Genomic DNA, 13,039 nt, shown 5'->3' on the forward strand with positions numbered 1-13,039 from the left:
CATGGCACATTAAGTCAGCTGCTATCATCAAAGCAAAACCTAATCTAATGCTATTATCAGCTCCAGATTTGATGTATTATTCCTAGATACCTTAATTTTTCTCATATTTTAAAGCCTACTTAGCTACAACTACTTTTTTTTTTTGAGGCTGCCATTAATACACTTACAATTTTACTTTAACAAATGTCGAATAAATTTGCACCAGCTTTGCCTATTGGCAAAGTATTGTGAGTGTTCAAAACCACAACAAGTCATGAGAGAGTTGCTTCTGATTAATGTGTTTTAACTACCACAATTTGCCAGCAACTTCAGTCTCTAAGAGTTAATAATGATTAAATCCATCCAATAATTAATTGGTCTGAGTGCAAAACACAGCTATTAACCCTTGTGTACCCAAAGGCAGTGCAATCCAGCATTCCTGCCTGGGGGGATGAAGGGCACTTTGAAGCCTTTTGGTTCCTCAGGAGTTAATGAAGTGACTAAACGTCCATCCTGCTGAAAGGGACACCCAGGAGTGCCTTTATACACCAAAAATGAACTTTCCTGTTTTGTGTCAGACATAATTCCACTGTCAAATGACATGAGGTAATAATATTCATCTAACTGCAGCTTACATGGGGAAGAGAAGTATCACTGTAAGGAAGTTAATGAAGACAGTAATAACATCTGCATAGAAGTTTTCTTCTTAAAGAAAGTGAACTAAATGAATTGATGGCTGGAATGAACCTTTTCTCTGAAAAATGCTTCACTTAGAGAAAGGTAAAAAAACCCTCTAAGAGTGCTAAGAATTTAATTCCTCAATGCCACAAGTGAAAGGCAATTGTAGACCTTGATGGTGCTACTGTCCTTTGTGCCTCTCCAAGGTACTGTTTGTGCTCGTGTAAAGAAAGTTAAATGTTCTTTGCTTTTAAGCCTGATGAAGTACAGGCACACAAGGCAAGCAGAATACTTGATATCCCAGAGTAGCAATTTCTTTTGATGCAGTCACCTTTAGAGAGCTGCTAGTTTTGGTAACTTGTGCAGGGAAACAGGCAAAATCATCCCATCAGTCAAGACCCTGGATAACAGCGCAGCTGTAACTCCACATTTCTCTGCTGGTGTGTTTGGAAATGAATCTGTCTGGGTGTAATGTGAAGTCTCTCCTAGAACTTCTTGGGGAATGTAGAATAATAACAAACACCTCAAACCCTAATTCTTCTCCTTGCTCATTTTCTCGTGTTCTTGATCTTTTAGTCTCCTCTCCAATTCTCCACTTCATGCTTTTCTAGCACGTACAGAGCTTCATTCTGTTCTAGAAACACCTCTTGAAAATACCAGGCTGAGGCTTTGGTGACAGAGAATGCATAAAAGCCAAAATGAATGTACACCCACACTGCACTAAGTGAGGAGGGGAGGACAGTGACTTTTAGGACTTAAATTTTTAAACACACGCCATCATGTCCCACTGACTCTGCTGCACATTTGTTAGTTGCCTTAAGTCATAAACAACAACCCCAGGAGTATGTGCAGGCCATTTGCTGCACATTTATGTATTATACAGGGATTTGTTGACTTTACATGCCCACTCATTTAGGAGCAACTTGTCATCCTATTCCTGTTTTTATCTGGAGGCTCTAACAAAATATTACCAACACCATGAGGATAGGTACTAATATGTGGTTATTTGCTGCAAATTCCACTTTGAGTAACACCAGCAGTTAGATTAAATAGAGTATGCAGTTTGAAAAAAAATTGCCTGTGTCCCAAAGGAAACTTTCTCCCAGAAAATGTCACAGCCATGCACGCTCTCAGAGCAGGATCTAAAAAAAGGTGAAAGCAAAGCTATTCACTGATCTTTTCTCCTCCCCACCCTGAACAGCTGACAAGGGCACACAGCGGTAGGACAAGAGGGGACAGTTTTAAACTAAAAGAGGGTGGATATAGGGAAGAAATCTTTCCTGATGAGGGTGGTGAGGCCCTGGCACAGGTTTCCCAGAGATGTTAAAAAGCTGGCAGGACCCCTCCCCTAAGTGTCCTAAATACTGGTACACATTGGAGGAGAAATAAATCAGCATTTAGCACCTTAAACCTGCTAGGAAAGCCTTACTGCAGAGCCAATTAAATGACATTCCTTATTTTTTATTCTCAAAACTAGTGCTACTTTTGATCTTTTGTACCTCTCACCTAAGGACAACTCTGTTCCCACACCAGTGAGATGAATCGGTGCACACAAACACGAGGATCATTTTTATGGCATAAAAATGGTGTAGTGTTAAACACATGTCAATTAAGGCTTTTGCATGAGTAAGACTTAACTCTACCAACTATTTGAATGAATTTCACCATAACCACCATAAAAATAGAGAGAATAGTTTCTCTCTATTTTTAGCAGTGTTTATGTCCTCACTCCTCATGCACCACAGCAATGTCACTCCTAGAAGTCATTATTACAGCTGACACATGAAATTATGGCTGATTGATTCAGCCAAATCATTGTAAGCTTGTTTAAGAGCATTAAAAAAGCTTTGTATTGATTTAGCAATATAAGGTACTTTTAATCAGATTAAAGAGCATCGTACAAGGTGGTTGTATCAATTTCCCTGATCAGTTTAGCAGGAGATCCAGTGAGATTGATGCATCAGCCTAACTGGATCACTGGCTAAACTGATCAGGGAAATTGATCCCTCCAGGTGCACAAAAAGCATGTGAAATGCACAACTTGCTCCACAGGTAAGAAACAGTTCCCAGAAGATATTTCTCCACTTCTCACAGTTTTATATGCATCCTCTCCACGTCTCAGCTTCCCTGTATTTATAGGGCTGCCATATTTACTTCCCAAATTTCATGGACAGCAAGATGTGAGTGGATGCTCTCTGGTTTTTCCAGTATTTTGAGCCCTACTGCACACAGAGTGCTCTGATGATTGGGTGTGTGTACCATAAATCTGTCACCTCCTGAACACATCAGACTCCCTATGCACCACCTATCAAACTTCCAAGCAGGCTCACACTTCCAGCATGGGCATTTCAGCTGCAGACATACTCAGATTCCTACACAGATCAGACAAATATCCTCAAGTGTCCCTTTTAGACAAAATTTCTGACCAGGGAAATGGAATTTATATGGAAACCTTGAGGTGTATTTCAGCCCTGCTGTAGCCAGTGTTGCAGTTCTCACAGTTAGAGGTGATTTTACTCCAGCAATTCCAAAGGGGTAAGAGCAAGAGGAAAGCACAGCAGGTGAAAATCAGGATCTTTATATTAACAAATACATGACATACACAGCTCTACTTGCAATTTTCCCAAAATGTAAGAGAACTCAGGCAGATCTCCTTGTCAGGCACTGCAGGCTTGGCTTGGTCACTCTGCTCTGTTCCCTGTAAGGGTTCCCAGGAAACTCTCAGATATCAGGAAAACAAGGCCTTGTTGCTATCTGCAAATTCCTGATCTGTGTCTTCTCAGCATTGACAACAAAAAACTTGTAATGTGGCACAAGTGGGGGAAGTAGATCCTTAATGGTTAATAACTCAGGATTTGTCACTTAGCTCTCTTCAGGAGATTGCCCAGGAACCCATTGTTTCATCTTCCAGCTGTTTCCCATCAAATTGCTATTAAATTATTCATAAATTATTACATTGTTTCTTCACATCCCAGCAATACTAATTTTAACAGTTTCAAAGCTACTCTAATACCAGCTTTCAGATTTCAAAAAGGCAAACAGCAGTAAAATATACTGCACAGATTAGAAAATCCAAATTTAAGAGAAGTTTTCCCTCTCTAATATGAACTCTAAAGCATTCCTGGAACACAGCAATATCCCATCACCATCATTTGCTAGCACATCTATCCCTTTGAACACATGAAAATGTAATGCACAGTTAAAACTAACTAGCAACATTCCTGGCATTTCAACAGTTTTCCAATAAATGAGACAAGATTTAATCCACGATTTTTAATGTCACAGTCAAGCCCTTCAGTCTCTGAATGAAGCTGTGCAGATAAAAACATGGGCTGGCTTCATAACTGTTTCAGAAAAGGATAAATGAGCACACCTTGAGATAATAACTAATCAAAATACAAGTACTGTGTCATTAGGGGTGAGCTGCTAATTAGTAAAAAATAAATTAAATTGTCATTGTTGGCTAAAAAATAATGAAAAGAAAAAACAATATCTAGAAATTTATTGTGAGGAAAATAGTACTAAGCATAACTCTGGAACAAACCCCACAGATTCTAATTTTAAAAGAAAAAAACTCAGAATTCATTAAGTTAGTGCACTCAAGTAAACATAATTGAGAGATGAACATTCCTTTTTCCAAAATGTATCATGGAAATGAATAGCGTGAAGGAAGCTCAGACATTCTGCACATCCAGCCCCTTATGCTGCACCAGGACCATTAAAACCACATGAATTATTTTGTCAAACTGCTTCAGAAGTTCAGAGACAGTCTTAAAATAGTAATTTATCTCAAACTTAGTATGAACACGACTACTTTATTCTCTTTAAACCTTAATTAGTGTACTTAAAATGTAAGCTGTGTTATCAAATATAATTAATCATATTTTAGGGTGGGTGTATTTTGAGCTTTTCACTGACTTACATTCTGCTGCTTGGTATAATCTTGTGCCCGTCTCTAAACCATGTCACTTGGGGCCTCGGGTGGCTGAGGATGTGTGGGAAGTTCAGAACAGCAGCTTGTCCTTCAGTCACTGTTTTTCTCTGGTCTGTGTCCATGAAATCTCCCATGTCTGCAAAAAATAAAAAAAAAAAATTAAAAGAGAAGTTTTGCCTTTCTCCCCACTTCTTTTCAGGAGACAGAGAAATCTCCATGTTTCCCACTGTGGAGGGATAGGAATGTAAGAAAATAAAGATAGTGTAGAAGGTAACTGAGGGGTTTTACTGAAAATGACATTTTAATGGAGGTTTGCTTGCTTTGGTTTTTCATTTGGTTGGGGGTTTTTTTCAGACAAATCCTTAACAACAAAAAAGAAAATCCTGCAATTTAAAGGAATGCTCATGGTGTAAATAAATGTGTCAATTTTTTGGTCATCTTTTTGTTTTTTATCCACAGCTACACAAACAGACAAGCAGCTCTTCCACTGCAGCCACGCCAACAGAGTCAGACCTAGGCAAGGATCCCAAAACGATCCTGGAATCCCAGGGTCATGCTGGGGGCTGCCAGCTCTCCTGGCATGACATTTCAAGGTCAATAGTGCATCCCTAGTGTTGGAGAGCAGCTTTTAACAAAAGTTCTAATGGAAGAAATGATGCTACCCTTGCAGAACCCCTGCCTCTGAAGGTTTTATTTCACAGACAAGTTCAGGTATCTGGAGAGACCTTGGAGAAATTCAGTAAGTGTTTTTTTCTTGTTTTTCCATTGCCTTTTTTACTGCATTCTTATCTACTAAAATGAACAGGGCTGCAGGCTCTTACTTCTTCACCCTCCAAAGAACTTCTCTGCATTTTAATTTGATTTAAACTAGGAAACAGACACACACACAACAGAGAACTATGCCAGCTTTTGTCACTGAATTCCCTTTCTTTTAAGGACAACAGGGTCCTCTACAAGTTCTGTGCTGCAGAGAGGGATGCAAAGGACACAGAAAAGAAATGACTACTATCAGGTCTGTGAATGGCAGGAGATGAGAAGAGACAGAACAAGAGCAGAAATTAAAAACACATGGTATTTTAAAGAAGCTTTAATCATCTTTGTGATTTTCAAGTTATTTATTCAGACATAATCAGCATTGTACTTCCTCTGCTGCTCCAGATTCCTTACAACTGTAATCAGATCAGCTACTTGAAAAGAAATTTCAAACTGCGGAGGTGGATCTAATTAACTTCACTGTCGTGTGATTATTTTAGTTTTCACAATACAGGAGTTTTTAAGCCCATCCTGTAATTAAGATTTACTCAGCAGTTTTCTCACAAATATCTGTTCCCATTCAGTTAAGTAATATGTTAGCATGTGTTGAAATATTTTTTAAATTATTTAACAAGTTCCCTGCTACTTCAGATATCTAGGACATGGAAAATATCTCAGATCTTTCTCAGTGCCATTATAATTACACCTTTCAATTCTTCACTAGAGATCTTGAGTTGAAGTGTGTTGGTAAGCACCCTCTACTCACTGGCAAAAAACATCATTTCTTGTGAATCCTTCTGAGTTAAAACACTAACATTTCAATCCCCATAAGTTTTGATGAGTGGCTAAGATGGTTTTAGGAACCCCTTGGAATGTTCCTTTCTGATATGTTTTGAAGAATAACCAAAAGGCAATATATGATAAAATATCAGGAACGTCACTACATCCACACAGCTTAAATCAATTAATTCATATAAAAACCATTAAAACACAGAAAACAATCACATGGCATCAGTAGCTACCCTGAGTGAAGGGGAAAGAGGATATTATAACTTGTAGAACACTTTAATCTGCAGGAATAAAGTGCAAATCTGACTGCCAATTTCACTACAGAAGCCATTGATGTCACACAGGCTAAAGACCAAAGGTCTCCCAAGTCACACAGGGTCTGGTTTGCTTTGCCTCTGAAAAGAAATGAATAAATGAATTAATACATAGACTGCTTAATTCAGACAGGTTTAAGAGAGAACCTTTTAGCCTCCTTCAGCAATGCAGATAGAGAAATTAAATGGGGGGGAAATTAAACTGAAGAAAAGTAAGCAATTGCATGTCTTACTCTCTCTAGAACAGCCAAACACACACAAACCAGCCTGGAGAGACAAAACTCTGCGCTGGAAACCTCCCCCTGCTTCAGAGGGGAATAAAGTTGTCATTTCAGGAGACAGAATTCTTCAGCAGCAGCAGCATCAAGGAAAAGCATTCCTGTGTCTCCTTCTCACTCTTGTTCCCACCAGGACTTGCTGAGGAATTGCTCCCTGCAGTGTGCCAGTACAACTGCTTGCACAGCTGGGTAGGGAGCTGGGCAGGGAGGAGTTGGGAGACAACTTTACCAGCCCAGCAAAAGAACTGTTGCTCTTTTAGAAATTTTGGAGCTGTCTCCTAGCCCACAGCTGCTCAAACACATTTTCCTGCTGAGCCTAAAGGGGAGTGAGCTCCACGGCAGTCCAGGAGTGAGGATGATTAGTGGGATGCAGGAGGAAATGGGCATATTTTTCCCTGGGACTGCTATCAAAACCTTTGTCCCCTGAAACCACACCTGGAGATGCAGCTCCAGAGGCATCCAGGCTCCTCCAAAGGCTCAGTGCTGCACAAAAAGAGGAACCTCACCCTCCCCTTCCCCTCTAAATCCCCTGCTTGCCCCACACCTCCCTCAAAGTTCTGTTCACTCACAGCAGCTTGCATTAGATCCTCTGTGACCAGACAGAATTCACTAAATCTGCAGAGGAGTATTTGGAAAAATACGTGCAGGGGTCTGAGCCAGGTCAGAGTGAGCCCTTGGTCAGTAGACAGCAGGGGCACAAAGGCTGGCAGAGGTCAAGGAAGGAAAACCCCATTTTAGCAGCAGTTTATTTTAACTTTAGCTCCCAGCAGCTCTGAAACAATAGGGAGACCAAACATCAAGTTACTGATATCACTGCCATTACAGATATAGTAACAAATCTACTGTACGGAGTAAACTGATGAACATGATACCAAAACTTACATAATGCCATTTGCAACTGGTTTTATTTTAAAACACAGGAAATTCCATGTAATTTCCCTTATTGACATACTGATTAACTTGAATCAGTTCTTTCAAGTTGGGTATCTAATAAATAATTCAATTTCTCTAAATTCTGCTTATCAATTGACATTTACTACTACTGAATTTCCAGTTACCAACCCTGGCAAGGAGCAATTTGATCCAATATGAGACTTCTTAGGCACAGCACACAAATCTGTTTCTTAAAATTTCTTTTATGCTTTCACTTTGGAAAAAGAATTAGGCCTAATTTTGTTATAATTTCAAAAAAAGTTACTTGAATTTTATTTCTATAGGTTAACTGAAAAAAAGGAAATCAAAGGTTTGTGATCATTTCTTATGTCACGTTCATTAGCAAAAACACCTGAGAAAACTAACTTAACCCTTCCAAATGGCAGCTGGATTTCAAAAATTATGCAAAGTCCAAACTGAACTGGGGCAAACACACTTGCTTCAGAAAGGTGTTGAGAACAGAATTTTAAAGTTTTGTTGTAAAACTGCTGATTTTGTACCACAAGGATTACAATGTGAAATCTTCCTGGTGCTATTCCACCATCCCATTCCCTTCAGATGCTGCTGCTTTCCTCTAGAATTTTTCTTGTTTTTGCTGTTGTTTTGATAGTTTTGTGCATGGCCTTCTTTAATTCCATAAAGTGTAACAGTTCTCTCATGCTACAGATATCTCCAAACAATCTCATTTTCATGGCTTTGAACAGCTCAAAGACTGTGGAACTGCTCTGAGCTGCTTCCAGATGATAAATGAAGTATGAAATTCTTATGAGGCAGTAATTGAAAACAATTGTTAAGCCTGATATTTAACACCTGTTCAGACTGACAAATGTCATCATACATCAGGTTTTTTACCCAAAAAGAAGCTAATGAGTCACAGAGTGACCCCCACTCAGACATACATGCCACTTGGACTTGAGATCTCCTCTGCAGCAGTGCCCCCATCCTGTTCCTCACGATGCACTGGTAGAAGCCAGCATCAGCCCTCTGCAGAGCTGGGATGATGTACCTGCAGGGCAAAAGGCACAATTAGAGAGCACTTCTTCCTGGTTTGCACTTTGTCTTAAATGCTTCTTGTATTTTTTTCTTACAAACAGCATTCTTGTGTAATCTCAGGTCTTTGGTTACAGTATTGTCTGTTATATACGGGTTTTTAAAAAACAGCTCACACAAAATGCATGAAAATACCTTTCAGTCTTCAGATCAAAAATTCACATGAAAGATGAACTTCAATTTTTTCCCCTAGTTTTCTCTACCTTCATTCATGACGCAAAGCAGGTAATTAGTTCAGAGAAGCCACAAGAAGCTTAAGTGTAGGTATTAGGAAGACTTGCAAGAAGTATCAAAGCTTTCCAATGAAAGCTCTGCTGTGTGACCACTGAAACTCAGGGATCCTGGAAGTGCCACCTTGTGCTGTACTTTGTGTTTGCTCTGCCCTTCAAACACACACTCAGTCCACTAATCTCACCTTCCTCATTCAGCTACATCTGATTGCTCAACATGAAAATGAGCTGATAGGCACAGTTTTAATGGGAATAAAACACATGAATAATAGAGATAATCCTGCATTAAACAAATATTAATCACAAGTGCATATTCCCCCAGTCACCTTCAGGAGATATTATGGCAGGATTAATGAAAGTCTTTATGGAAGATAAGGAAAAGGAAAACTGCTGAATTTTAATCTTCTAAATTTAATTCCACTAAAAGAAAACATTTCTTCTTTGACTCAAATATATTGTACACACCCACGTGCAGAGCTTAATGCCTGAACAGGATCAGGGAACATAAAACAAAAGAGGCAGAAGATTCTGGTGTCATCACAAAACACACCTCAGCAATTGGGTTACAGCCCCAAACACAGGGGCCTAAACCAGAGCCCAAGAGCGTGGGCAAGCTTTAGACATCCCTGGGGTTTCCAGGAGCCCCTGGCTGCCCATGGATGTGTGCTGTGACTCCTGTGACCTCCTCAGGTCACTGCTGTCACCTGCCCAGGAGCCACCAGCACATTCTCTCCTGTGGCTGTGGCAGGAAGAAAAGGAAGATTCCAGCCTGTGCTCTTTATGGGAGCCACAGCAACCCCAGCACACAAATAGTGACTCTGAAGCAGGAATGTTGTTTCCTCTTGCCTGATGAGCCTCACCATGGGGAACAGAGTGAGAGAGCAGGTGAAAATACAAAGAGAGAAATCAATAGGACAGGAGGCTTCTCTAGATCCTTACAAAATAATTTCCTTCTCTGCCAGGAAGAAGATTGTTGGAAAACATCATTAAAAAAATAAAAAGAACTGAAGATTCTGACAAATACTGAAAATTAATTTTTATAATTCTTTTTACCTAACAGTTATACAACAACAATCTTTCTTTCTCCCATGAAGATTTAGTGTCCTATTTGGCTAATACCTTGTCTATTAAATAAAGCCAAAATTAAAGGCCTCTTTCCTGAGTATTCATCTGTACCAGGACAGTAATGCAGATTTAGTTTTGCTGCCACCAGGACAAAACAAATCAATTAGATCAGAAGTGTCCTACTTTGGTTTTCTTTTCTGACTTATTAAAGTTTCAGCAGGAAACATTCTTAACATGTTGCCTGAAGAAATGAAAATCTTTTAAAAATTTACAGTGAAAATCCCATCTACTTTGGAAATTCCAAGGCAGCCAAAACCTAGAGCAGCTGGATTCTCCATGGACCTACTGGGTATAATGTGCAGGTACAGCAAGCAAAATTAGAAGAATTAAATAACAAATGTGGAAAAAAGAGATAGGGCATGTGTTAATACTGTTTGAGACTAACTTGAAAATTACAAACCTGGGCAAGGGATAAATATTAATGGAATTTCTGATTCTGTGTTTACAATTTTAAACAATCTTTATGCACCTCATGTCTTATTATTGTTTTAAAACCTACTTTTCTATTGACCTAACATCCTTGATACTGCTTTTTGTGCTATGATTTTCCCATTCCACTTGTTTTCTGACTGGCACGAAGGGATATAAATAGGCTTTCTAAGTTCTAAATAAGACTTTCTTTCCCTGAATGAACTGAAATCAAAGGTTAAAGCAATTCCTTTCAGTGACAAGACAGAATTTTGCTTTATTTTTGTCTATGCTCAAACTTTGAAGACAGATCTTCCCATTGTAGAGATGTGTCATGGTTTTGTATGGAGGCTCCTTGATGTTCCTGGGGATGGCTGCAAGGACTTTGGAAAGTCAGCCCTGACTTTTCCCTCATTTTAAATGGCACAGCCAAGCAGAACCTGGAGTTTGGGAAGGTTCTGCAGAGAGATGGGAAGTGACAAGCGGAAAAGAGAAGCTTCAAGGGGAGTCTCCCTGAGCCTGATGTGCTCCATCACCCCTCTGCAAAGAGCTCCAGGAGGGAGTGGCATCAGCCACTTAAGGAGAAATCCCAGCCAACACTTACAGTTCACTCCTAATCTAAAATTTAAACCCTCATTTTAATTTTAAATGCCCTAAGAGTTGAAAGTGAAGCTATAGGCTATGGGATTTAATAGTCATAATTACGGATACAGAATTAAAGCTAAGTGTATTTTATTAGGTATTCATGTTACTTTTTATCTACTCAAGCTTTTTAACAAAAGACTTATGGATCAACTGATCTAACTTTTAAAATACAGAAGCAAAACTGAAATGTGTCCATTGTTAAAACATAATAATTATATACTTCTAATTAGTTTGGTTGAAAGTAAATGGCTGCTTAGACATGACCTTAGTTTCTTAAATTCCAATAAATCAATATCTCCAAGCCACAAAAACAAATACGACAGACACACCTGATCCAGAACTTAATTCAAAATAAAGACAAAGGAGGGGAAAAAAAGAAAACAGAAAAAAGACACTGCCTGAACATTAAAGTCTCTTAACCTATAGACACGACCAAAATTGCTCCTGCAGTCAGCAGCACCGATTTGTTATCGTAAGGTGGATCTCAGATCACAATGAATTGTTAAGGTTGTTTTATAAATACTTAACACAAAGTGGTGCATGCACAGTCACTGTAAACGCTGGGCTGTGCACACAACCAGCCTCGTTAGACAAAGAGGAGCTGCTCACTCAGGGTCACCAATGTCACAATGCAAAGGCTCCAATTAGTTCTTTACTCACTTGGGCTGTTTCAATAATATATTTCAGCCTGTTACAATATAGACATTACTTTAACTGAGACACACTAAGTAATATCAATTACCAAAAAATCTTTGATTGATGATTCGAATTGCAGCAGAAGTCACTTACTCAGGAAGATTCGTGCATTTAAACAGGCTATTTACCCAAGAGAACTGCACAGCAAACTGTTATGGGGTCAAAGGTTAAATTTTGCAACTGCAATTTTTATGTCTGAGCATATCTTTTCCTTGCTTTCATTCATCCTAATGCACCTATGTCATTTTTTGGAAGCTTAAAGCTTTGCATTTCTACAGAATCAAAATCCTGTTTAGCTGATCTCTGGCTGTGGTATAGCAGTAGGGATGCAATTTCTAAATTAATAATTTCTATCAATATTATTATCATAAACCAGCAGCTTCCTCTGTGCCAGATCTTTTAATGAGAAATAGAAATAACAATATAAAAAAATGCAGAATTAATAAATATGGTTAGAATAATGACCTGACATTCACAAGAACAAATTAAATGCAATATAAGAAACAAGGGACTGACTGCAGGTATGTGCACACAGTTTGGGAAAGGTGTTCCAATAACTGACTCACACTGCCATACACAGTAAAATTCCAATTTTGTATGGGGATGTCCACTTGCTTAAGAAATACCACAGCACTCAGGTCTTATTTCAAAATGTCACACATTCTTACCCAGGTTTCTCCTAATAACATGAAATGTCATCTCCCAGTGCCTAGCACACTACAGGGCTGGAGTTCTAACCTTTGCTTGCTGCTTATTCCATGTTCATGTGTTTGTCCCCCCGCACCATTTTTCCTCCCTCTCTCTCAGCATCTCACGTGGTCAAGGGCTGCTTCCAGCTCCTTCCACCCAGCCACTACAACTGACTCTGCTGTCATTGATCAAAACAAGTGGCATTTGCACAAAGCCACGCTCAAACATTCTGTGATTTGTTGTGCTATTAGAGATCTTTTCATTTTCTAGAAAGCATTCACAAATCTCCTCCTATGTGTGTGTGGCTCATAATCCACATCCCAAAGGCTTGAAAGCAGCAACCATGAATAGATGCAGGGACTCAGGACTAAGGGGGCTCCTCCAAATCAAATCTTGCATTTTTAGGTAACTTCATATAGAACTAAATGCTTGGGTTTAAACAGTTGCTAAATACTTGAAATGCTAAATGACCCCCACAAGTTTTAAAAAGTTTTTTAAGGGAATTTTTTCCCCTACAGCTCTGTAAATGTAAATAAT

General features: G+C 39.1%; 1 protein-coding gene across 1 annotated transcript in view; it reads right to left on the reverse strand.

The window, feature by feature from the left end:
- Positions 1-13,039, reverse strand: part of SDK1 (sidekick cell adhesion molecule 1) — a 389,058-nt gene that overhangs the window by 268,437 nt on the left and 107,582 nt on the right. The window contains exons 3-4 of the mRNA XM_030958488.1: positions 8,558-8,664; positions 4,580-4,727 (exon numbers count right to left, since the gene is read on the reverse strand). Coding sequence (XP_030814348.1) covers positions 4,580-4,727; positions 8,558-8,664 — 255 coding nt within the window. The remainder of the gene's footprint in view (positions 1-4,579; positions 4,728-8,557; positions 8,665-13,039) is intronic.

This window comes from Camarhynchus parvulus, chromosome 14 (genome assembly GCF_901933205.1).
Source record: "Camarhynchus parvulus chromosome 14, STF_HiC, whole genome shotgun sequence".
Taxonomy (NCBI): Eukaryota; Metazoa; Chordata; class Aves; order Passeriformes; family Thraupidae; genus Camarhynchus; species Camarhynchus parvulus.